This window comes from Triturus cristatus, chromosome 9 (genome assembly GCF_964204655.1).
Source record: "Triturus cristatus chromosome 9, aTriCri1.1, whole genome shotgun sequence".
Taxonomy (NCBI): domain Eukaryota; kingdom Metazoa; phylum Chordata; class Amphibia; order Caudata; family Salamandridae; genus Triturus; species Triturus cristatus.
In genome coordinates this window covers 214,732,636-214,756,134 of record NC_140592.1, presented here as the reverse complement: position 1 = coordinate 214,756,134, position 23,499 = coordinate 214,732,636, and the positions used below count along the sequence as shown (strand labels likewise).

At 39.4% G+C, this 23,499-nt stretch overlaps 1 protein-coding gene across 4 annotated transcripts in view; it reads left to right on the top strand.

Moving 5' to 3' along the window:
* Positions 1-23,499, top strand: part of PXK (PX domain containing serine/threonine kinase like) — a 283,519-nt gene that overhangs the window by 220,904 nt on the left and 39,116 nt on the right. For all 4 annotated transcript variants that reach the window (XM_085624745.1, XM_085624748.1, XM_085624746.1 and 1 more), the window contains exons 13-15: positions 3,218-3,266; positions 6,861-6,938; positions 7,235-7,321. In XM_085624745.1, the coding sequence (XP_085480871.1) occupies positions 3,218-3,266; positions 6,861-6,938; positions 7,235-7,321 (214 nt within the window). The remainder of the gene's footprint in view (positions 1-3,217; positions 3,267-6,860; positions 6,939-7,234; positions 7,322-23,499) is intronic.

Below are 23,499 nucleotides of genomic sequence, written 5' to 3'. Positions count from 1 at the left end.
TTTTAAAATAGCTACCTTCCCTTGTTATCTACTTAACATTTTATATTGCATATTACAGCGTTTTAATCCGGGTTATCATGTGAGCAAATCACACACAGGAAATGCACCAGCTGTTTGCTACCAGTTGACAGCTTCAAGGCTCTAGAATTTATTTTGGCCAGAACCGAGCCACGTAAGGCTGCCAGTCACAAGTATGTCACTCTACCACAAGAACCACATTTTCCAAAGGAATAATGTATATCTTCGGGATTTCATTTTTAAATAAGATGTTTTGGTGTGGTGTGCAACAATTGAAGAAAGTGATCCCATGAGTTTCTTCTTGAAAAGTTCTGAAATACAGTTACACTCGAGGAGATGTGATGTTTCTTTTTTTTTAAGTTGCTTTTCTGGCTGCTTGTGAGCCCAAGGATATGTTGCAAGTTGTCTGTGTGATTTATCTTGGGTGATTAATCTCACTGTGATTAATTAATGAATCCTAAATATTTGTTTATTGCATATTCATTAACCTGTGGGAACTTCTTTCACAATTTAGAATTTAATCTCATAATTGCTGTTTTTATTTTTATAATTTTTACTAAATTCCTGTTTTTTAGGAGAGTTCTCACTATCGCCCTTTCTTTTTACTTTTTACACATATATCTCTCTCTCCTTTTATTTTAATTAGTTGGTGCATTCACATGGTTAATACAACATTATTTCAATAAAAAGAGGGAACCTCCCCATGCTTCCCAACTCCTTTTTATTTTTTTTTAAACGTGACTCCTATGTTTAATTTGTTTGTAACCTCTTAAATTACCCTAACACCTAAACCTATTACTTATGTGTACTTTTCTAATATAGTTTTGAGTCTTGTTATTGTTTTTGCTAGTTAATTACCCTGAAATTTTTGTTTCGCTGGTGTTTAACGTGACAACATCATTTCAGGATTGAAAGCACTCCTTAACACCCACCTTATCAAATACAGCAGTTTATCATAGATTCTGTCCCTTATTTACTCTTGCATGCTCTGCAGTCTAGTTCATAACGTAAACTATATTTTCCCTTCTGTCACAAGGGGAGGAAGAGCAGCTGTTCTACAGTAACTCTGGCTCCTCTATTTTGAAGAGCATTCATGTACTTCTTAAAAGTGATCATCTTTTTTTTTTTTTAAATGTAAATTTTGCAGTTTAGTTAAAGTGCCTCTTAGCATCCTGTACTGCAGCTCTGATCAGCTGCTGTGGAGACTGTAGCCTGGGTGCATTTAGTAAAAAGATATTGTTGGTGCCAAGATACCACGGACAGTGAATTAGCGCTTTAGAAATATTTAACCAAACTTAGGATTGTAGGACATGATATCTACGTTAATGACTACTTTACTTTGTATTTTGGACAGTCATTTGCAAGATACAGAGAGACTAATTGTAGCCACAGCCTGCTTTAGAGCAAAGCTGGACAGACAGGCATTTTTACTCTGCTGCAAAGTGTTCAGCACTTTTCATTGTACCCTTGAGACCGACAACTTGCCACTGATTTGTAGTACTCCACATTATCAAATGGGGATATTCCTCCTGCTCCTTGTGATTCAGTGACATGTATGAAAAGATTCAAGTGCAATCCTTTCTCTGTCCCTAGAGCTAATTTGGTTTCGGTTAAACACTTTGAAAGTGTTCTTGCTCATTGGTTACCTCCTGGTCAACAGTTGCATCATTGAGGTAATTTATAGTATTAGACTACAGCACACATGTTGAATTGCTAGGTGCTGCATCAGATGAACTGCAAAGTTGACCTAGCCTTTGTTAGAGGAACTGGTACGTTTCGTATGCAGTGCATCTCCAAATGGAAAATTGTATTAGAGGTTTCTGCAAACCTTTGCCTTCATTTGAGTTCCAATATAAACAACCTGTTTTAGAATATGCCTACATTTCAGAACAGGTTATGGTTGAAGTGAGCTTCGTTTTTAAACTCTTCTAAGTTAATGAGTTGAGATTTTCTTTTATAGAGGTTTAGTTCGATGAGAACTGAAGCAGTGGAAGAAATGTTGAAATAATGCATGTGCCCTTTCAGAATAAATTTGATTTAGGGTACGAGCTGCAGATAACTTTCACATTCTAGTTGTCCACTACGGTTGTTAAAATCTACACGGATTGCAAAACATTTTGTGCATAACATGGTCATCAGTCTTTAAAGTTTCCTTAACCCTGGAGCGCCAGCCTCTCTTCCTTGGACCGCAAATTACTGTATTAGGGATATTAAATAGGCCCCTATGATTTTATAAGTATTGCTGCGAGACCTTCTCACTATAGCCATCTAAGCATTGTGCAGATGTTGAAAATGTAATAAGGTGTCTTAAAAATGCTTGTAGGAGTGTTAATACCACCATGTCAGAGGGTTTAAGTTTCAAAGTGCTTCGTTTCATTGGAGCATGTTGGATATTTGTCACAGAGATGGCAATAGTAAATTCAGTATGCTTTGGCTGAGTCGCTCATGATGACTTTGTCCAATAACACTTTTGTCCATATTGGCAAGCAAAACATGTTTTAAAAAAATGTTCTTACCTTCTGTTATGAATACAAAATTAGTTCAGATTTTCCTGAATTCTTTCTGCCTTCTTTCTTGAAATTTAGTTTATAGCTTCACTGTCCATCACTTGGTGATTACGTTGGGGACGTGGGCTACAAATTAAGTATTGATTATGAAGTGGTTGCTTCACCTCAATAAATGTCCGGTTTTGTTGATTCTTTTTTTGGGTTTTTGATCATATGAACTTTAAAAATTACCTAACCTCTACAGGTATTTAACATTATTTCCTGACATTGAAAATGTACAGTACAATTGTATATTAAAAAGTCTGTTTTTGTGCATCTTATCCATTTAGAATATTTATTTTAACAATATGTCCAATTATATAGTATATTGAACATTCATTTATCGCTTAAGTTACTGTCTTTAAAAATAAAGAATTACTGATATGTTAGAGCTCTTAATTCAATTTAGATGTATATGTACTCTGATGCTCTAATCTATATTTACTGTTTGTTTAGAATATGCAAAATGCAATGAGTATACTCAAGTCCCTGATAAATATGCTTATATTTCTGTGTAGTGCCTCCCCTTAAGAATAGCTAAAGGGGGAGGGCATGTGTTGTACATAGACATAAGGAGATATGTATTAATAAAGTTTTTTGTTTCTAGTGTAAAAGATGTATGCATATTCTTTGGCATTTTTTTTCTTTGCTAGGCTGTTCAGTGACGTCCTCCTTTCAACTTCTGAAAAGCCGCAATTCAAGGTAAAGTATAGATTGTGAATAATCTTTTCGGTAAAAAAAATGGACAGTCCGCTGCTATGCACATGAAAGATGTGCACAATGGCATCTTTTGTTTCTTTTTTTTCATGGAGAAAAATAATTCCTGCAAGGAGAAACTTCTTATTCTACACCACTATTTTTATTATATTCTTTCCTACCAAAGAAAGCCATTACTCTGGCTTCTTGCATTAATAAATTACCATATGTTTTTGCCAAAGCCAAATTGTTTGTCACCACTTTTTCAATGGGACTTAAAAACTCCCCCAGAAAAATCACATTTACACCCTTGCCTCTGAGTCTATGATTCCAAAACAGTTAGCCATAATCAATCAATCAGTCAGTCATTTGTAAAGTGCACTACATACCAACGAGGGTCTCAAGGCGCTGGGTGGGGGGGGGGGGGGGCTACTGATTGAACAGCCAGGTCTTGAGCATCCTCCTGAAGGTCAGCAGGTCTTGGGTCTGTCGTAGGCTCAGTGGGAGGGTGTTCCATGTCTTGGCGGCGAGGTGGGAGAAGGATCTCCCGCCGGTGGTTGTTCTTCGGATGCGCGGTACAGTGGCAAGTGAGAGGTCGGTGGATAATTTGGCCAACAATTAACCATATGGATGGATGATCCTCAGGACTGTTTGGCAACTGAAGTGATTAATGTTTTGCTCTGCTAGGCTGCAGTTAAATGTGCAGATGGAAAAAATAGGACTGGTTTGTTACTTTTATCACCAATTACTGTATTATGCCATAAATCAAGCAGTCCAGACTTAACTTCTTACACAAAAGGATAGGTGGATCATATAGTCTTCCATTAATAAACCTACCTTGGCAAATATTGGATAGAGTTGAAGCAAGTCTTTTTTTGCCTTATCGTCTGCTTAGATAGTATTGGGAGTAAGTTCATACATAGCTTTGTGATCAGAATCCTATCTTCTACATAGGCATAAAACTCATTTATACGTCTCTGCTGTTGGTCATTGGGTTTTATATCACTGAACAGATTTCATATTTCTAGGTTTCAGTATTTTCTTCTCTATAATGTATTTTAAATGTTTCACTGAGTAACTTTTTTATCTTCTCTGGTAGGTGCAGGGATCTTAGAACCAAGTAAAATGTTTTAACATAGAGAAATCATTCCCAGTATTTCTAAATCATGAACTCTACAGAGGGAACAGTGATTTATATATCTCTTTCATTAGCATAAATGTAAGGTAAAGTTCATGATTCTCCAAAATTTTAACCCAGCATGTAAAGGATTCCATTAACTATATAAATTTAAATAATCTAAGCATGATTGAAAATGGACACAAAAGACTGTGGTACACCAAGAACCCACTCAATAAACATATTTTAGGGAACCATTTTCTCTTTGGAAAGATGATGTCCCCATGCCTCTGTTGCATAACACTGATTTGACAGAATACATTTCACTGTAGCTTCCAAACAATGTTTCCATTTATTATGCAAATTTCAAGATTCCCCATTGCACTTTTTCAGTCCAGGTAAAATTTGTATTGTGCTTTTTCCAGTACATTGAGTACTTAAAATGAAGCCCTGATAGATTATCTGATTTGATAATCTATTCAGTTTTCCCATAACTCCAAAACATTTTTTTTACTCCTCTCAAGGGCATTTCTCATCCCCCTTGTTCATTGATCTTTGTATTTTTCCCCACAAACAAAATGCTGAAGCAACCTTGACATTCCCTGCAGGGCATTCACCATTTTAGCTATCAGGACTGTATGATGCACAAATAATAACATTAGGTCTATATTATTTTTCTACTTATGGCAGCTGATTTACTAGGCCGACAAGAGAGAACCTGAGAGAACACAATTTTGTGTCATGTTGGATAAATAGTAGATGTGACATTACTCACCTATGGAGTACTATTCTACATATCCCACAAAGTTTTATTCTTTCTCTTCTGTGGCCTAATCTTACCACAACCAGCATTTCCATCATACAACCACATCAGGTAGTTTAAGAATCCTTTTTGAAACCCATTTGAAGGTTAAAGCACAAATTATTCTTGTTGCTCCATGAAAATCATTGGGGTGACCTATATGTTTTTTTGAAATTGCCATGTACTGCTCTCGAAAGAGATACGTAAAGGTGTAATGTCTGATCTGTAGTATTCTTATTTGCCTGAATACCTTGTTGGTGGGTGGCCAGTATGCCCTCACTCTGAATACACTCATCTTCTTTCTTGTATAAGACTATTGCCAAATGTTAACCTGGGCAAATAGTATAGAAATTGGTCTACAGCACATTGGTACCTCTATTTCCTTAGTTAATGAACGCCATGGTATGTATAATGTTTTGCAAAAGAGGTGCTTCATATCTCCGATATATTTTGTTTTGTTTTTTCTCTGGAAATAAAAACAGGCACGGCTGCCTTTCTGTTTTGCCTTCAAAGGGCATATAGCTTTCTGTTTCGGTAAGTGGGAAAGCAGGAGAGGTAGTATTAATCTCAGTAAAATGTGTCTGTATCCCTCCATTGTCGTAAATTTCCTTATGGGCATGTCAGCTTGCCACTGTCACAACACTGTCTTGCTAAATCTCTTCTTCTACTGACCGTTTGAAAATAAATATCCTCAAGTTGCTCATATCTTTACTATATGCCATTCCACTAGTCTCTCCCATTTATTACTCTCCCATTTCTTCCACCTTACCAACATCTTATATTCTCTTCTTGACAATCTGTTTTATAGCCATCATCCCTGGCATCTTTTATAACTACCTTAATTAACTCAGACTTGTATATAGTCTTTTTCAACCCACAGTTCTATGAGGGGCACCTTAGAAGGATTCCATTTAATTATTGATCAACATCTGTTCTTATTCATTTTCTTCAAGTAATGTCTAGAAAAAATTATTTCCTTCCTTCCAACTTTATCCTTGGACATGGTAAGGTTGTTGCCAGGAGAATGATGCCAAATTCTGCCTGGCCTACACGTTACCATCTAATAACCCTGCCACCAAACGTCATGACCCATTTCTTTCCTGCAATACGATTTGTTGTCAGGTTTGTCTTCATATTACGCCAATAGATCATGATTACCTCCAGGTTTACATACAGCTTTAACATCCGGAACTAGCCACCACATAAAGTGGTATGTCTTAAAAGCTGTGATATCACCTATGAGACTCCATTCGATCTTTTCATTGCACATTTGATTAACAAATTGATCAAACAATCACTATGGCCATCAGCTGTTTTTTTCAGAGGAACTGATGCAAGTGCTGTCAAAGTTGATTCCTTGATTTTGAACTTATTGGAAGTTCTTACATGCACACTAAGACCTCAACTAAGTTGTGTGTATCTGACTTTGTTTAATATTTGTGTGCATGCGTGTTTGTGCATATATATATATGTGTGTGTGTGTGTGTTCGCCTTTGCCTTGCACCCGTTGAACCTCTAACAGCCTAGTACTAGCCTGCAATAAAAGTAACCGATCTTGCAGAAAATGAAAACCGTGTCTAAAAGAGGTGGTACGAATAACCTTATATGGGGATATGCGGATAGCCTGTGTTATAAACATGTCTTTTCTCCTTTATTATTTAATTTTTCCTTTTAATTTCAGATTCCCACAAAGCTGAAAGAGGCCTTGAAAACAGCCAAAGAATGCATTGAAAAGCGATTAGTCGAAGAACAGAAGCAGGTAACTTGCTTAGTCTTTATTTTCACCTGTCTAGTAAATATACTGTGAGCACTTTTGCAGGTTGAGAGGTTTTTCAAGCTGTTAAAATGGCAGTACTCATCCGATCAGTTCAGCAATTATATAGTGACCGATCCATTATGTGTGCCTTACGCAGACAACTACGTCAACGTGGAGAATAATTTACAGAGTGCATGCCCATGGCTAGTGTTCATGACTAGTGACTCTGTGTCAGTATGAACATTATGCATCTATTGATTCATCACTGACCTTACTTTCACCTGCATTGACTGTTCTAGCTTCACCAACACAGAAGACTGACACGGGCCCAGTCACACCATGGATCGGAAGAAGAGAAGAAAAAGAGAAAAATCCTGGCACGAAAGGTGAGAGAACCACTTGATGTGAATAAGAAAAATAGACGCTAAAAGCTATGGATGCATTCTGTAAAAAATCTGCTACCCTCTTTGATGTGCATACCACTCGCAAACCACGAGAAAGGATAAATGACCTCGGTGAATAAGCACTCTGTATTATTAAATATGCAACGCTTATTTATTGAGTGTCATTTATTCAGTATCACTGTGTTGTTAAATTGCTTCCCAGGACCATATTAAAGAGCCTAACACCATATTTTACACAGTAATTGTGCTTTTTCAAGGCTGAACAGTAGACATGAAAATAAAGAACATGGAAAATACATATTTATTCCCAACTTAAGTGACATAGTATTTTTTTAATTAATTTATTATTAAGGACATAGTATTGCGTGTATATACATACGATTGTGATAATATTTCAGATTCAAATATTATAATGACAGTTTTAAAAATATGAATGCTTTTTGAAATCTGCTATCCACATTAAATAAAAGTTTAGATAATAGTGTGCGATTGAAACATTTTCAAGTTCACTAAACCCAGCAGTATAATTGTTCAACATCTAATTTTGTTGTAGATCGGTGTATCTTCTATATTGTCTGTGAATGATAACAGGTTCCATCGTATTGATGTAAACACTTAAAAGCATGCTTTGATTTCGGGGATATAAATGTCCTCAGTTCTAAAAAACACCATAGTGCACTTTTCAAGGCAGATTATCTTGCTGAGTAAAGTGAGAAAGAAAGTTTTATATAACCGTATATGACTTACTAGTAGCAGCAACAAGCATGCATGGCTGCTTGTATTCCACATGTTCATACACTCATTAACTATAACTCTTGTTATATAAGGATAAGTACAATCTCATTATGGCTGTAGAAAAAAGTGGTGTCCTACAGTGATTATACCTTCTAGTGGAGTATGCATTTTTGATAGACGTAATTTTTAGCATAAAAGGGCCTTACATGTAGTACAGAAAATATAGACTCTTGGCCTTATAACAAACACTTTATTTACAAAGCACAATTGCTGTACTTTGACACTGACCAAAAGCAGGTAAGTAACTACGCTATCAGTTCAATGGGGTGGATGGAAAGCATAAAAGTACACAATTTATCACCAGATGTTCATGTTGGTTGGTCTTTGTAAATGTTTTACACAAACTATTTTCAGCCCCAAAGGCAGAAAGGAGTGCACAAGGGCAACGTCTATTTCGGTGTAAGGAGAAAGGATTTATGGTTGGTGTTAGACCTGGCACCTTGGCGTGAGTCTCCCTTCCATTTGTTTGCTGTTGCCTCATGTGTTTTTGCTGGTGTTAGATGCTTTGGGCACTGTGCTACTGCTGTCCAGTGCCACAATGCAAGTGCTCTCTATGGTAAATTGATGTATGAATTAGTGATTCCATGATTGGTTGGTTTGGTTTACTTGTCAGACCCTAGTACAGTGCATCAGGAGTGCCCAGGGCTGGTAATCCAAATACTGCTGGTGGGCTAGCAGCACTGGTTGTGCCACCCACAGAAGCAGCCTGTAATAGTGGGTCTAAGGCCTGCCATTGCAGAGCCTGCATGCAGTCTGGTACTGTCATGATGACTGGCCAAGTGCACCCACTTGCCAGTCCCTAAACTTTCCCTTTTCTTCATATCAGACACCCCTATGGTAGGCCCAAGGGTAGGGTGCATTGTAAGCATAAGGTAGGACATGCCCTGGTGTGTGTGGCATGTTCTAATTGTGAATTACAGCCATTTTCGTTTTTCACTATTGCAAGGCTACCTGTTCTCCATAGGCCAGAATGGGCAGTTTGATTATTACATCTTATAATCCTAACTGACTCAGGGAACATGGTAGAAATTCGAATTTAGCATGCCTGAACTCAGAATGATAAAATACATCTTTTAGTGAAGTTGGTTTTAACATTCTGTGTTTGAAAATACCACTTTTAGAAAGTAGGTATTTCCTTGTCTAACCATTCAAACCTGCCTCTGCTAGGCTGTGTATTCCTTGTCTGGAGTTTGAGTGACAGGGCTGGGGAATTTCAGGAGACAGGGTGAGTCAGCCCAGTGGTAAATAGAGAGATCTGTATCTAGATGGGAAGGAGGAATTGCACCTGGTACCTGAATAGGGCTGTGCCTTCCCTCCACAATGCTGGCTCCACCTCCTGTGGTGCGTCTGATGTCTCTGCTTTGCACTCTGAAAGGAAAGAAGGAGTCATGTAAACAAAGTGCTCCAGGACTGACCAGAACTGGTTTGGACTAGGCAAAGGCCTCTCTGCCTTCAGAGAACAAAGGAAAACTTAGTATAAATATTGGGACTCCAACCCAAGAACTTTAGATCACTTTGGGAAACAAGAAGAAACCTTTGCTGAGGAGTGGAACCAGAAGAAACTGAGGAGAGACTATCCCTAAGCTGAAGTGCTGCTTGGGGGATTGGCCTGCTGTGGTTGCCTGACTGCCAAAGAAAGGAGAAAGGACTTTGTGTGCATTTTCATTCAACTTGTGTAAGGATCTCCAAGGGCTTGGAAAAGAGCTTGCCTCCTGCTGAAGTCTCAGAGACAACAGACTTCAACCATCAGCTCCCCAGAGTTCTTTAGAAGTGCCTGCTGCTGTTTTGTGCCTTCTGAGGGACTGCGTGTTGCAAGGAGCTGGAAGCGCGACTCACGGAGAAGAAGAGTGTCGCCGTAGCAGCTGCTGCTGTCGCATCCCGCAACAAGGGTGACGCCGCTGAAGCTGACGCATTGCACCGCATCACGAGAAGCGTCCCGCAACACCGAAAAAGCGTGTCGCAGCCGCTGTAGCTGTCGCATTGCGCCGCATCGAGAGAAGTGTCTCGCATCGAGGAAGAAGCGTGTCGCCGTCGCAGCCGCTGTCTTTGCATCTTGGATGTCGCCGCTGTAGCTGTCACATTGCACCGCATCAAGAAAAGCGCCTCGCATCCACAGAGAAGCGTGCCACCGTTGAAGCTGCTGCCGTTGCATCACGGAACAAGGGTGTCGTTGCTGCAGTTGTCGCATCGAGTGGAAGCGTCTCGCAACGTCGGAGAAGAGTGTCGCCGCCAAGGCCGCTGTCGTCGCATCACGGAACAAGGGTGTCGCTGCTGCAGCTGACGCATCGAGTCGAGTCTTCTCGCAACATCGGAGAAGTGTGCCGCATCAGGAAGATCTTCACGTCTTTATTTCTTTGCACCAAACTTTCATCACATCACCATCGTTGCAACACTTTTGTTGCCCTGCGTGTCATATCTAAAAGGTACATTGACCCAAAGTGTTGCATTTAAGATCTAAAAGAGAACTAAGCTAAAACTACCATCTTAAGTAACAGTATTGTGGATTTTTGTCGTTTATGGTCTTGTGTTAAATCTATATAAAGAATACTTATTTTTTATATAAAACCTGTGTGGTGTCCATCTGTAGTGTTGTCACTTGATTACTGTATGTGTTCACAAATGCTTTACACACAGCCTCTGAGATAAGCCTGTCTGCTCGTGCCAAGCTACCAAGGGGGTGAGCAGGGGTTATTTTAGGAGTGTACCCGCTTACCCTGACTAGAGGCAAGGGTCCCTCGTTGTCACAAGTGCATACCTGTGCCAACTAGAAACCCCCAAATCTAACAGTTTGTGAATCTCTTCCTGATGTATACGTCTTCCCACGGATATCTTATTAAGAAGTTCCTCAAGGTTTCTGATTGGGTCCAGAAAATGTTAACGTTATTCACCTATCTAGCACAAGGTGATGTAAGCTGCGGATCTGCTAGGATATCTTTCCGAATAGTAAAGCAATAGAAACAATGGCTCCATAATGGCCATGCTTGCAAATTCAGTTCCTTTTGTTGCACACTAATGCAAGGATGCTGAACTCTACCTACCGTTTTTCCTTATTTCCCAACTTTTCTTTTTTTTAAAGTCAATACTTTGAATTTTTGCTCAATCCCAACATATTGTCTCCACATTTCTCCTCAAGCCTTGTGCATGTGGTGTTTGTTCCTTACCCATTATACTGGATCATGCCTTCTTTGTGTCAAAGTGTACACTAAAAGTAACTGTGGAGAGAGAGGCAAAACCTTTTTCAGCCCTTTACAGGCACGAGAAACTAATAGAGCATTGCTCTACTTAGCATAGTTCGCTATCTAGCCCATACATTTTTTTGGGGAAAGAATAGCCTCCCTTCTCACCACACCAAGTTTCACAAATAAAAAGAACACAACCTCAAACAATCCTCCTTCTCCTTCCCCCATCGTAACTCTGGGTCAGGATCCAAGCAACATTGTCACTGCTGTCTGACCGAAGTTAAACCATTGAATTTGACATTGGAGCCAGTTGACGTCTTGCGAATATGACAGTCAAATCTGCCGAACGTTAGCTTTCCAAATTCTTGCTGTGATCAAGTGCATCCCAAAGGTCATGTTACAGATGTTTGACAAGCCTTCACCTATGTCCAGATCTGGTCCCTTTCACTCCCTGAACATTACCCTCAGGCTCTGTTACCATACCTATAGCTGCAGCTTCTGGCTTGTGTCCTAAAAGCCTTACAGTCCATCTATGCCACGGTCCTCACCATCATTGACGGGTGCAACGCATGCACTGTTGGCTTCTATCATTCATTCAGTCCTCTTCAATGTTGTCATTTTGAAGACTGCCAAACAAGGGTGATAGCTATCTTTTCAGATGAAGAGCTCTCTTCCAAAAAGGCTCCAATTCTCCATAATCGGCACACTTTAATGACTTGTTTGGGTCCTGCAGTGCTTTTGGCTTCCGTGATCTGAACTGGGATGAAGAAGATGATAGTAGGGCTGAGCTACACCTGCCTCCTCTTAAATGTGCCATTGCTTTTTGATAGACTTGCACTAAACAAGTGGTATGGACCCCTTTCATGATGGTGATTCTCTTTTGCTTAGTGTATCTCTTTATGAGGTATTACAAAAAGGCAGCAGAGGTGCTAGACCTGCAATTCTCCTTGATGTAATTAAAATATAACCTCTTTACAGAGCCTCTTCAGTGTGAGTCAGGCAACTGAGTCTCTTCTTCCCTTTAAAAAGCCCAAATTGATCAGCATTTGGCAGGCTACTCCCAGATATTTTTTGGGGTGCAATAAAATGGTGTGTCCACCCAATTTGGAATATGTGCTTTTTGACCATGTTAGTCAACAACTGAAATTCGAGATGGTGACATTGGCAAAGAGAATGCTGACTTTGAATCAAAGGATAGGGTGATTTCCTTAGATTATCAAGGTGCTTTTTTCTTCATGCCCATTCAGAATTTCCTGCAATTTGCATATGGGAAGTAGTCTTTCCGGTTCATGATGTTGCTGTTTGACCGTACTTCAAATTTTAAGTGATTAGCAAGTTTATTGGCATAGTTTCTGCTACCTACACAGGGGATGTATTTACTCTTCTACATCGGAAATGAGGTGATGAAGGTGATTTCCCCTGAAGTTTCTCCAAAACATCTTCTCTATTGCCTTATTTCTTGTCAAATTTAGAGATATCCCACTCCTATAGGGTCCATTTCAATGGATTATTCTCAGCTCCAACTTTAGAAAAGGTCTTTCTTGTACAAGCAATGTTAGACAGCATCTATAATATAGTAATTCTGTTTTGCCAACAGTCTACATTATGGATTTCTTTTTGTGTTTGCTGGGCTTGATTGCCTTCTACATTAACCTAGTTCCTTAGGAGAGGCTTCAAGTGAGGTATTTTCTTAAGTGACATCTTGAGGCACAGTGACAACAACTTGCATTGTAGGCTTTGTATCTCACACATCATACCTCAGAAGTTGCGTAACCTCTTGTGTGATTACAATCTGCCTTTGTGGATCCATTCTGGCTTATATTGCCGCAAGTGACCATTGTGACCCATGCATCTTTTCTTGGCTGGGGTCCCTCACTGCTCTAGAGGACAAGGTACGACCAGTGTTAAAGTAAATAATTTAGGGGCGCTCACTTTTTGACTTGACCTCATGGCAGTTCTCTCATGGATGCCAGTTTTTCAACTATACGTTCTGATAAATAATATAATGGCAGTACACTTCAACAACAAGTGGGAAGGATCTTTGTTGTGAAAGCACATAGCTGTGGTTGTGGCCCACAGACAAAGACATTACTGTGCCGCCCACACATCAGGCTCTAATATTTAAATTTTCTGTGTGCAGAAAAGGCACTCCCCGGTACCAGATGAATTAATTGCATGAATATGTGCCAGATCCAGACTGATGCCTCAACATATTCTTTGAGGATGAATCTGCAACAAGATGAAGATAAGATGACTATAAAAAAACACATTTATTTTTAAGGGTTTGTAACTTGTTCTTTGTTTGGTATCCACTAGTTGTTTTTGGTCTTATGAGACATGATTTTTCTCAAGCATTTGGATTAGTTATAGCTAAATTTCTAAGCATGCTTAGTTTACTAACACATTTCTCTGTGTGTTGACACTTACCCACTAGCACTGTAAAGCATAGTATCAGTCAACATTGGGACAGGAAACGTACTGGTGCATCAGTACTAATCCCACTGCATACAAAAGGAGAGTATAGTATGTTTTGGGGTAAAAAGGGACTTTTACACAAGACCTACCAACATTGAAACATGAACATGTAGAATGAACCAACCAGATTTTAGATCTTCACTGGGAGAGTCAAACACGGATGTGTCCCGGTGCAGAATTAAGACACATTGAACATAAACTCATACACATGGGATGTGATCAAGCAAGCCATCTCAAGAGTTATGGACTTTGGGCTCACTGTTTTGAAATTTGTGGTGCTAGACATGTCATTGTACATGCTTCTGGCGAAGCACTAATGGGACATAGTTTTAACTCTTTCCCCGATGATGCAAGCATGATCCAGCCACAACACAGTTCCTCATGGTCATCATAGGTTAATAGTACTTCTAGTTGAAGCACAGCCAGTTCTCATACAGCCCATTACAAAGATTACAAAGATGATATTCATCAAAAAAAGCAGCAACTTGAATCTTTCAGTTGGATCCTCAAGCAGATCCTGGAAAAAGTTCCAGTAGTTACTTCAAAGGCCATTCACAAACTTGCAAACACCAGCTGAGTGAGATTTGTGAATTATCCTTTTGATATCATGTTTTGTAATTCTCCTGCTTGTGTCTCCTCTTTGTCTTCCTTGCCATTAACTGAAGCTATACGGAACTCCATGCCTCTGCTTCAAGAACATAACTGTGGAAATACCTTTTTGGTTACACCTTATCCTAGACCTCTGTATTCTGTACCAATTTCTACCCCTTGATATTTTTTTTATATTGGCATGGAATTATCGGTCACTTGTTCTTTGTTGTAGTTTTTATGGCTATGCGGTTTAGCCTTCCTGTCTTAATTCCTTTAGTTTGTGGGGATTCAGTACTGTAATTGACAGTCATTTTAATTGCCCTAAAAGCAATCCCTCTATTCAGTAATGTACATTCATCAACAGGAGTAAATCTCACACTACTTTATAAAAACAGACCACATTGACATAGTGATGGAAGTTCTCTGGTTAGACTCTATGTTGCCTGGGCAAATCTGTGCAAGGGCTTAGAGTAAAATGTGCTTGGGGAGACTTCTAGTAAAAAGATTTATAGAAAGTTTCCATCCAGGCAAGACAAGTTTTAATCACCACTACATAAAAAGTTTGATCCGCACTCAGTATAAAAACACAAGTCCATCCAGTTATTGTATTTTATATATTCCTTTATTCTTGTATCCTCTCTTCCTAGTAGCCAACGCGTTTCGTCCTGTCTAAGGACTTCTTCAGGGCTCATCTGTTGTCTTTCATGTTGTTTTTTGATGTCTTCGTACTCTCGTCCCTTCTACCTTGTTAGGTCTCGCCTGACCCAGCGCATGCGCTGGTCTGGCGAGACTTTTTGTGATGGCTCAAAAAAGTGCTACCACTGTAGCCTAGAGCTACAGTGCATGTGCGCGGGCGCGCGCGCTTCTCTTTCGTGGCCGCACGGCGGCTTTGATGTTTGATCGCGATCACTTTCCCTTGATGTTCTCCGTGAGCCAGTTTTTTTTTTCCTGTTTATTACTTCTATGTAGTAATGGTGGCACCCGTGCGCCGCCATTACTACAGAGCAGTAATAAACAGAAACAAGCATTGGCATAGCCAATAGATCTCGCTTTTGGGACCTTATAAGTATTTAGTTATGCAACTGTTGCATGGCTAAACACTTATAAGGTCCCAAAAGCGAGACCTATTGGCTATGCCAATGCTTGTGTTATTCTTTCTTTATCGTCAGTCCGAATTCCATAATCATGTAAATTCAGATAGGAGACTGTTTTACATATAAAAACATTCCTTCGATAACCTCAGGTCATGGTTGACTCAATACTCCGATGTGCTGTGTTCCCGTTTTGGAGTTTCCAAGATTTAATCACCAGCAGCTTATCAGGCTTAAAGGTCACCATAGGCTTCTTGAACATAGGCCCCCTCATGTGTCCTGTTGTCATAGCCAGCTGAATGTAAGCAACTCTAACTCAGTATTTTAGAGCTGAAAGCACTATTTTAGGTGTCTCACTCTAGCTCCTTAACAGCAAGGTGGTGCTGCTTTACCGTACTGACACTGCTGTAACTCTTTTGTTTAACAAGTGGGCATTAATCACTGTTCGGAGATTGCTTCATTAGAGGTGTAAAACAGCTTTCTATGTGTCCATACGGTAGAATTCCATGGAGGCTTGCTAGATGTGGAAGCTGCACATGCAGTTGAATTTAAAATAGCATCACCATGATCACTTCTTTTTAAACTAAAATCAGCCAGTGGCCTTTAGGTCATTAGTCTTGATTTACAGACATTAAAAGAAGCAAATCGGAGACTGATTTTAAAACTTAGTTGAATAAAATAGTCATGCAAACTGAAGTATCTTGAAGAAAAGAAGATAAGCAAGCAAGATAGCCTTCTGAAAGATGTAAAGGAATCCCACAAAAGAAAGACATAAAAAGAGATCATTAAGTGAGAGAAAATCAGTATCCTTCATCTAAAACATATGGCCAATCTAATTGCAAAATTGTGCCAAAAGAGAGACAGTTGTTCATTCTACTTATCGACAGCGCGTCCTTAGTCTTTAATCATCAGACCGAGCAGCAATTCCTAAATAGATAGGCTTAAGGACATACGTTTGTTTATAACTTGCCCTGTGGGATTGTGAGGAATGAAAGAGCAATTTTGATACTAATACTGAACTCCATGCAACTCTTCAACTTTACTGAGGGCTTGTGCTCCCACAGCCAATTTTTACATAATCACTAATAAGCTCCTCAAACTTTACCTGTAACTTGTAAGAATAGTTAAAGTGGGAGTCCTGCCCTAGAGCTGGAAAATTGTTTTTACTGCTCAGTGCCTTCCACAATTCAGGACACATTGGTTAGAGGCCATTTTATGAAGACTATATTTCTCATGTTCTTTAATATGGTCTTGAACTTTTCCTTTTGGCCTGTACCTTTCCTCTTTCCCTTCTTTTTTGAGAATTTTACAAGGTGGATGATTTTGAACTAGTGTGTGAATCATCATTTGCTTCTACATTTGGGTAGAAGGCTGAGGCTGCTTGATTCATGTTACTTCCACTCGTGTATAGGTTATTTAGGGGAGTTTTGACGTAAAAGCATTGTTGGCAAATGATGAAGATAGATGTCATTTTTCTTTGATTCCTTTAGACATGGTGTTAACTTTTCGGTCTCAGGTGAATTTGTTTCTCTAGCTGCAGTGTAAGGTATTAGTACAAGCTGGGTACAGCAGCTCTTTGACTGCTAGTTTACCAGTAATATGTTCAGGGGCCTGCTACACATCACATATGATCTCTAACTCCACCCTGATGTATTTCTTTTACAAGTCTGCTGTTGTCAGTTACTCACAGAATGAGGTACCAGCCTAGTCTTTAGTAATTAATTCCCTCTTTATGGTCACTGTGCATTGTCAAAACTTGGGCTGACGGTGATCTCAGGAGTGGTTATTTATGAATCTCTCAAGATATAATTCCTCCAATCCTGGAAGAATGAGACTACAAATACTTGTACTTAGCAGAGATGAGATAGCCCATGTTGAAGGAAGTGATGAGGTCAAATGACTGGCCAGGGTACTTTTTTTTTTATTTAGCTCCCCCTTGTTTAATCAAGGAGAGCGAGGAAAACACTTGTGTTCATCACTCTGCTTGATCAAAAAGGTGGGAGCTGCATTGAGCAAAGAATCTAAATTTTTAAGAAAGATTTCTGCAGCTTGGATTCTTTGTTCACTTTTTTCCCAAATAGTTGGATTTTTGGCTGTTTGGTCTATATTTTTTTAACAAATTGAACAGAATTTCACATAGGTTCTTAACTTAAAAGTAAGTATGGTATTTCCTAAGCTAAATTGACCAGGAAGAACAGCACAGGGAACTCACAAAAGTCAATAAAGAACTAATAAATTTGCTAGTGAAAGGGCCTAACGAAGTATCAACAAAATACATTTTGCATTTTCATACTACCACCTAGGACCTAAATTAAAAAAAAATGTTTTGCATTGACTGGAGTTGTTTTTAGTGTTATCATGCAACACCTATAATCTAGGGTCCACAATACTTCCTTGGGTATTCTGAGCCAGATTTTCAGTTTACCACAGCAGCAGCAGACATGTTTCAGGAATGTAAGAATGAGAGCGGTGCTCAGTCTCCTTGCACTTTGAAGCTCAGTCTTTCAGAGCCCACTGCGTCTCGCGTATTACTTGACAAATATCCAAGTTGGCACCTGGGCCATTCTTCCAGGCTCCAGGTCCTCTTGACCACCCTCTCCGGATGACGTGGACCCTGTGGTCAGTCACATCCACTCAGGCAACCCCAACATCACCAAGTCGGACCTGAGCTCCACCTCCTTCCAGGCGGTATGCTCCAGGTCATTGCCAAGCAGACAGTCCACAGGCATGGACGGACCCACAGCTACCCTCAATGAACTTGAGATTCCCTTCCCCCATTTAAAGGGAACCAAAGCCACTGGGTAGTGACTGTCACAGTTGTCAGCTGCAACAACTTGGAGGAACACATTGTAATCTAAGCAGAACTTCAGATTTCACCCGACTCATGCCTCACACTTGAACAACACAGAACTAACTTGCATGACCTCTAGAGGCTTCTGCAGCACCCCCTAATCCCTTAACCAACCTTCTGCAGAGGCAGCCCAGCAGAATCCAGAATTGCTAAATAATGCAAACCTCTTATTACCAAATTTAATAGGCTCAGGAGATCCAAAGTTAGCCAATGTCTGGAGCATTGGAAAGAACATAACCAACCAGGTGTTTTTTTACATTTGAATGGTCCTAAGGCCACTTCCATCCAAATAAAGTGGACAATGGATGAAATAGACAGCCCTTTCTAGCATTTCTTTAGTGATGCATATAGGCTGCGGAATGATATCCCCCATATCCATCAAAACCGCTTCATCCCTGCTCCAATTTAGAAACAAGCTGAAGACACACCTGTTTAAAGCGCACTGCCTTAATCACTTTAACAGTCCATTTTCACTCTCTGAACCTAGCTACACCATGCATTACTTGTTGAATGTATGCTTCCTTTCCTTACACACAGCGTCATAGTGGTCATTGTAGCCTGATGGTAACAAGAATTGCTTCTTCTCAAAACTTGGCTGCAAAATAATTTTGCAAAAACCCTTTACAGTTGAGTGAATCGTTGCAACTGATTTCTGCTCCCATACTCCCATTTATTGCCTGCTTAAGAATCTTTGCCAAATTTACAATTCAGGAAGCCATGCGTAGTTGTAAGAAACGTTACTTACTTCTGCAGTAATTTTGACTTTGTTAGGACACTGTTCCGAGTTCTGGAATTGTCCAGTGTTTCTAGATATGCACCCGGAAAAAACAAAATTGTGAGACTGGCTGGGGCTCTGGACAGAGGCACAACTCGCCTCACTGCCTGCCCCTCCGGCACTGTGGGGGGAGCAGACCGTGCTCCCCCACACCCGAGATGACACAGTTTCCACAGACACCCTTGCCGATCCACACACACACACACACACACCCCTCCCTGACCCGCACAGCTCCACCAAAGATATTTACCACCTGCTCTGAACAGGTGGTAAATATCTGAGTTACACTCCCTGTAATCTGGAAAACCTGTGTAAAAGTACTCGATAATCCTGGGGCAGTGTGGAGTATGAGTTGAAGTGGAATGTGGAATACGGGATGTTGATACAGAAGGAGAATGTGGAATGAGCAGCCTCAACATCTCCGCTCAGAGTTCACAGGGAATCAAAATGGAGCCTCAGTGCGTTGACACCATACCTTCACAGCAACACATTCTTGCTCTCCACTGCCCTGAGACAGTGTAAATGGACATATTCACTGCTTATTGTTTTGGATCTAAGGGGGAAGGCTTGATAAGGATGACTCCAAGCAGTCTGAGAAGGTATGAAGATATTTTAATGGAGAGGATAAGTCTCACCATGAAGGGGCCCTGGAGCAACTGCTTACAATCGGAATGCAGTACCCTCATGACCTCATCACACATTCCAATGTCTGGGCATTCTGAGCCAATGCTCACATTACCACACATCTCCCTTTTTACAAAACAAAGTATGAAACAATACATTTATACAAAGTATGAAGTAAGATAAACATATTAAACCTAAAACTTCAAATATAGTGCCTATACCCCCTTTCAAAAAAAAAGTAGATAAACGAAGGAAAAGATGAAAGAGAAAAGAAGGAAGAACAAAAAAGAAGAAAGAAAGGAAGAGACAAAGAAAAAGCAAAAAAGAAAAGGAAAATAGAAAGAAAAGAGAAAAAAAAATGAAGTTAAATAAAGTCATTCATTTTTTTGGTCGTACAGGAATGCGAGAACTCTTCCTGATGGTCACATTATTTCTTGAATGCTCTTTGATAGGTAAAGAGACACGTTGTGAAAAATACTTTTCAGTTTTGCTAGACATATCATCGTGAGGAACAGGTGCCACATGAGACATACCCCACCAATTCCCATCAGAAAGTTTAACAGAATTCTTCCCTAGTTCACAAACTTGAACTGGATTTTTGAATTTGGACAAGCCTTTGCTAACAAGGATTGGATTCTTCACACGTACCCAGTCACCTATTTTTAATCTGGTTACTCTTTTTGAACTGGGAATACTTTTAGTAAACCTCTTCAAGTTAGCAAAATTGGAATTAAATTCAGCTGATTTCCACCAGTCATCCACATTTCCATCTTTTTGAGAAATTCTTGTGGTCCAAAAAGGGCAAAGTTCTGTGGATGGTTCTCTACCTCTCATCAATTCGAAAGGAGATTTCCCAGTAACTGAATGTGGAGTAGTGCGATGTGACCAAACTAACTCAAGTATTGACTTAGCAACACAAGACTTGCTTTTGATGGATGATTGAATGCATTCTACAAGTACTTTGTTAAAGCGTTCAACTTTACCATTGGTTTGGGGATGATAAAGTGGCGTTCTCAAGTGTTTTATTGCACAATTTTCTAAAAATGAAGACATCTCAGAGGATGTGAACTGAACCCCATTATCAGTGAGAATCTCACCTGGGAGACCTTCTCTTAAAAATACTCTTTGAAAACATTCAATTGTTTTTTTAGTAGTGGGTTCAGAAATTGCCTCAACTTCAACCCATCTAGAAAGATGATCCACCATTACAACAAAGTATCTCATGTAGTTGGGAAGAATCTGATAAGGACCTAGAAAATCTACCCCAATGCGTTGCCAAGGTTTTTTGGGACAAAGATTGACAGATTGAACTTGAGGTTCAGTTATTAAAACTTTGTCACTAAGTTTGCATTTGGTACAGTTGGATACAAATTCTTCGACCTCAGAATCCATGCGAGGCCACCAAAATCTCTCTCTAACTTTCCTCTTGGTCAAAGTGGAACCCAAATGACCACCATGAGCTAAACTGATTAAACGTTGACGAAAACAAAACGGAGCTACTAATTTATCTCCTCGGACTAAGATATCACCTTCAAGGGACAACTCATCCAAGACCTTCCAAAATGTTTGAAGATCATATTGTAACACAGATTCTTTTGGCCAACCAGATTTTACAAATGTGATAACTTGACTGAGAATGGGATCTGATTGGATAGCCAAAATCCAATCTTTTTCACAAAATGAAGCATCCCCTATATACGCAATAAAGCACTCTTCTATTTCTGTTTCTCATTCTTGATTTTCAGGTTCGTCAATCGGAAGTCTAGAGAGGCAGTCAGCACGTGAATTCTTTACACCGGGAATGTATTGGATAGAAAAAGTGAATTCTAAAAGTTTAGCTTGCAATCTTGAAATGCGAGCAGTGGTACGCTTGATGTTTTTGCCAGATAGAATATTTACCAAAGGACAATGATCAGTTTTAATTATAAAAGGTCTACCCCAAACATAGGCTTTGAACTTTTCTACACTCCAAACACAAGCTAAAAGTTCCTTCTCAATGACCGAATACTTGCGTTCAACAGGTCTGAGAGCTCTGGACGCAAACCCTATGGTAAATTCACGCCCATTATCCATTTGGGTGAGAACAGCCCCAAGACCATAATCACAGGCATCAACAGTTACAATGGTGGTTCTGCCTTCAAGAAAAGGCTGTAAAACAGGAACGTTCACGATTCTTTCTTTAATTTCATTAAAGGATTGTTCACAAATGTCTGACCATAGAAATTCTGAATTTTTCTTTAATAAAGGCCTAAAACATTCTGTTAAATTGACAAAGTTCTTTAGAAATTTACTATAAAATTCACACATACCTAGAAAAGAAAGTAACTGATCTTTGTTTTTAGGAGCCGGTGCATCTGTGATACTTTTTACAAGACAAGGCTTAGGCTTGACTCTTTGAGCTGAAAATAAATGACCCAAATACTCAATTTCTGTGGTTTTAAAAATGCATTTATCTTTTCTTAAAGTAGCTCCTCTGGATTGAAGTATGTTTAGGACTTTTGATATTAAGAGGTCATGTTCAGACTCACTCTTAGTGAATAGTAAAATGTCATCTTGGAAAACAGCTACTTGCGAATTACCAATAAACATTTCAGACATCAAACGTTGAAACACAGCTGCCGCAGAAGCTATGCCGAACGGCATTCTGCAAAATTGAAAAGTACCATCAGGTGTAATGAAAGCAGTTAAGTGACGAGAAGCTTTGTCCAATTCCACCTGATGTTAAGCTGATCGGAGATCTAATTTGGTAAACCAATTGGATTGACCTATTTTAGTAATTAAATCTTCAATCCTGGGCAAGGGAAAGTTGTCTACCCAGATGGCCTCATTGAAACTTCTTAAGTCAACACACATTCTTAGTTCACCTGTCTTTTTCTTTGCCAAAACTATTGGAGAAAGCCATAATGTGCCCTCTACTTTTTCAATAATACCTTGTGTGCACATATCAGATAACATATCCGATAATTCCTTCCTGACACTAACAGGTATATTGCGTAATTTGTGCTCGACAGGTGCAATGTCTTGTTTCACTTTTACAGAATATACAAAATTTGAAATTTTTCCTAAACTGTTCTGAAAAACTTTAGGGAACTTATTTTCCCAATCAATGTTGACATTGGTAACCAAATTAATATCATGTCTCTCAATAGTGATGGGATTATTTGAACCAGGTCTGATGGTTAGATTGAACTCTGCTTGATGAATAAGACCTAGAACATTAATACCTTTGCGTGCTACATAGACTTTACCATTGATAGAAGAATCAAATATTTTAATGGAAGACCAAAAATACCCCAACAAGTCTACTTTACTGCCCTCAAAAGCCACAGTCATAACATCTGGAGGTAATAAATGATGTGAACTCCAGAATTGTGTGTACTTGATTTGATCTATAATAGTGATGCGAGCTCCAGTATCTACTAAGAGCTTGATGGAGATGCTGTCTATCCAAACTTCAATTTCTGGATCAGCAATAGAAGAGACATTCTCTTGTTTGATGCATCTGACACCTAATGATAACTCTTTAATCACAACATCGCTGTTGCTGTCATCAGAATTATGGTCATCATTTATTAAACAACGAACAGGATTGGAGTTGTTAAATCTACCCCCATTGAAAGGTCTACCACCTCTGCAAACGTTGGAAAAGTGACCTGTTTTTCCACATTTCTTGCATTGTTGACCAAGAGCAGGACAATGTTTGAAAGTGGCAACATGGTTAGGTGATCCACATTTTTTAAAACAGATAATTTTGCGATTTTGCGAAAAAGAATGCGGGG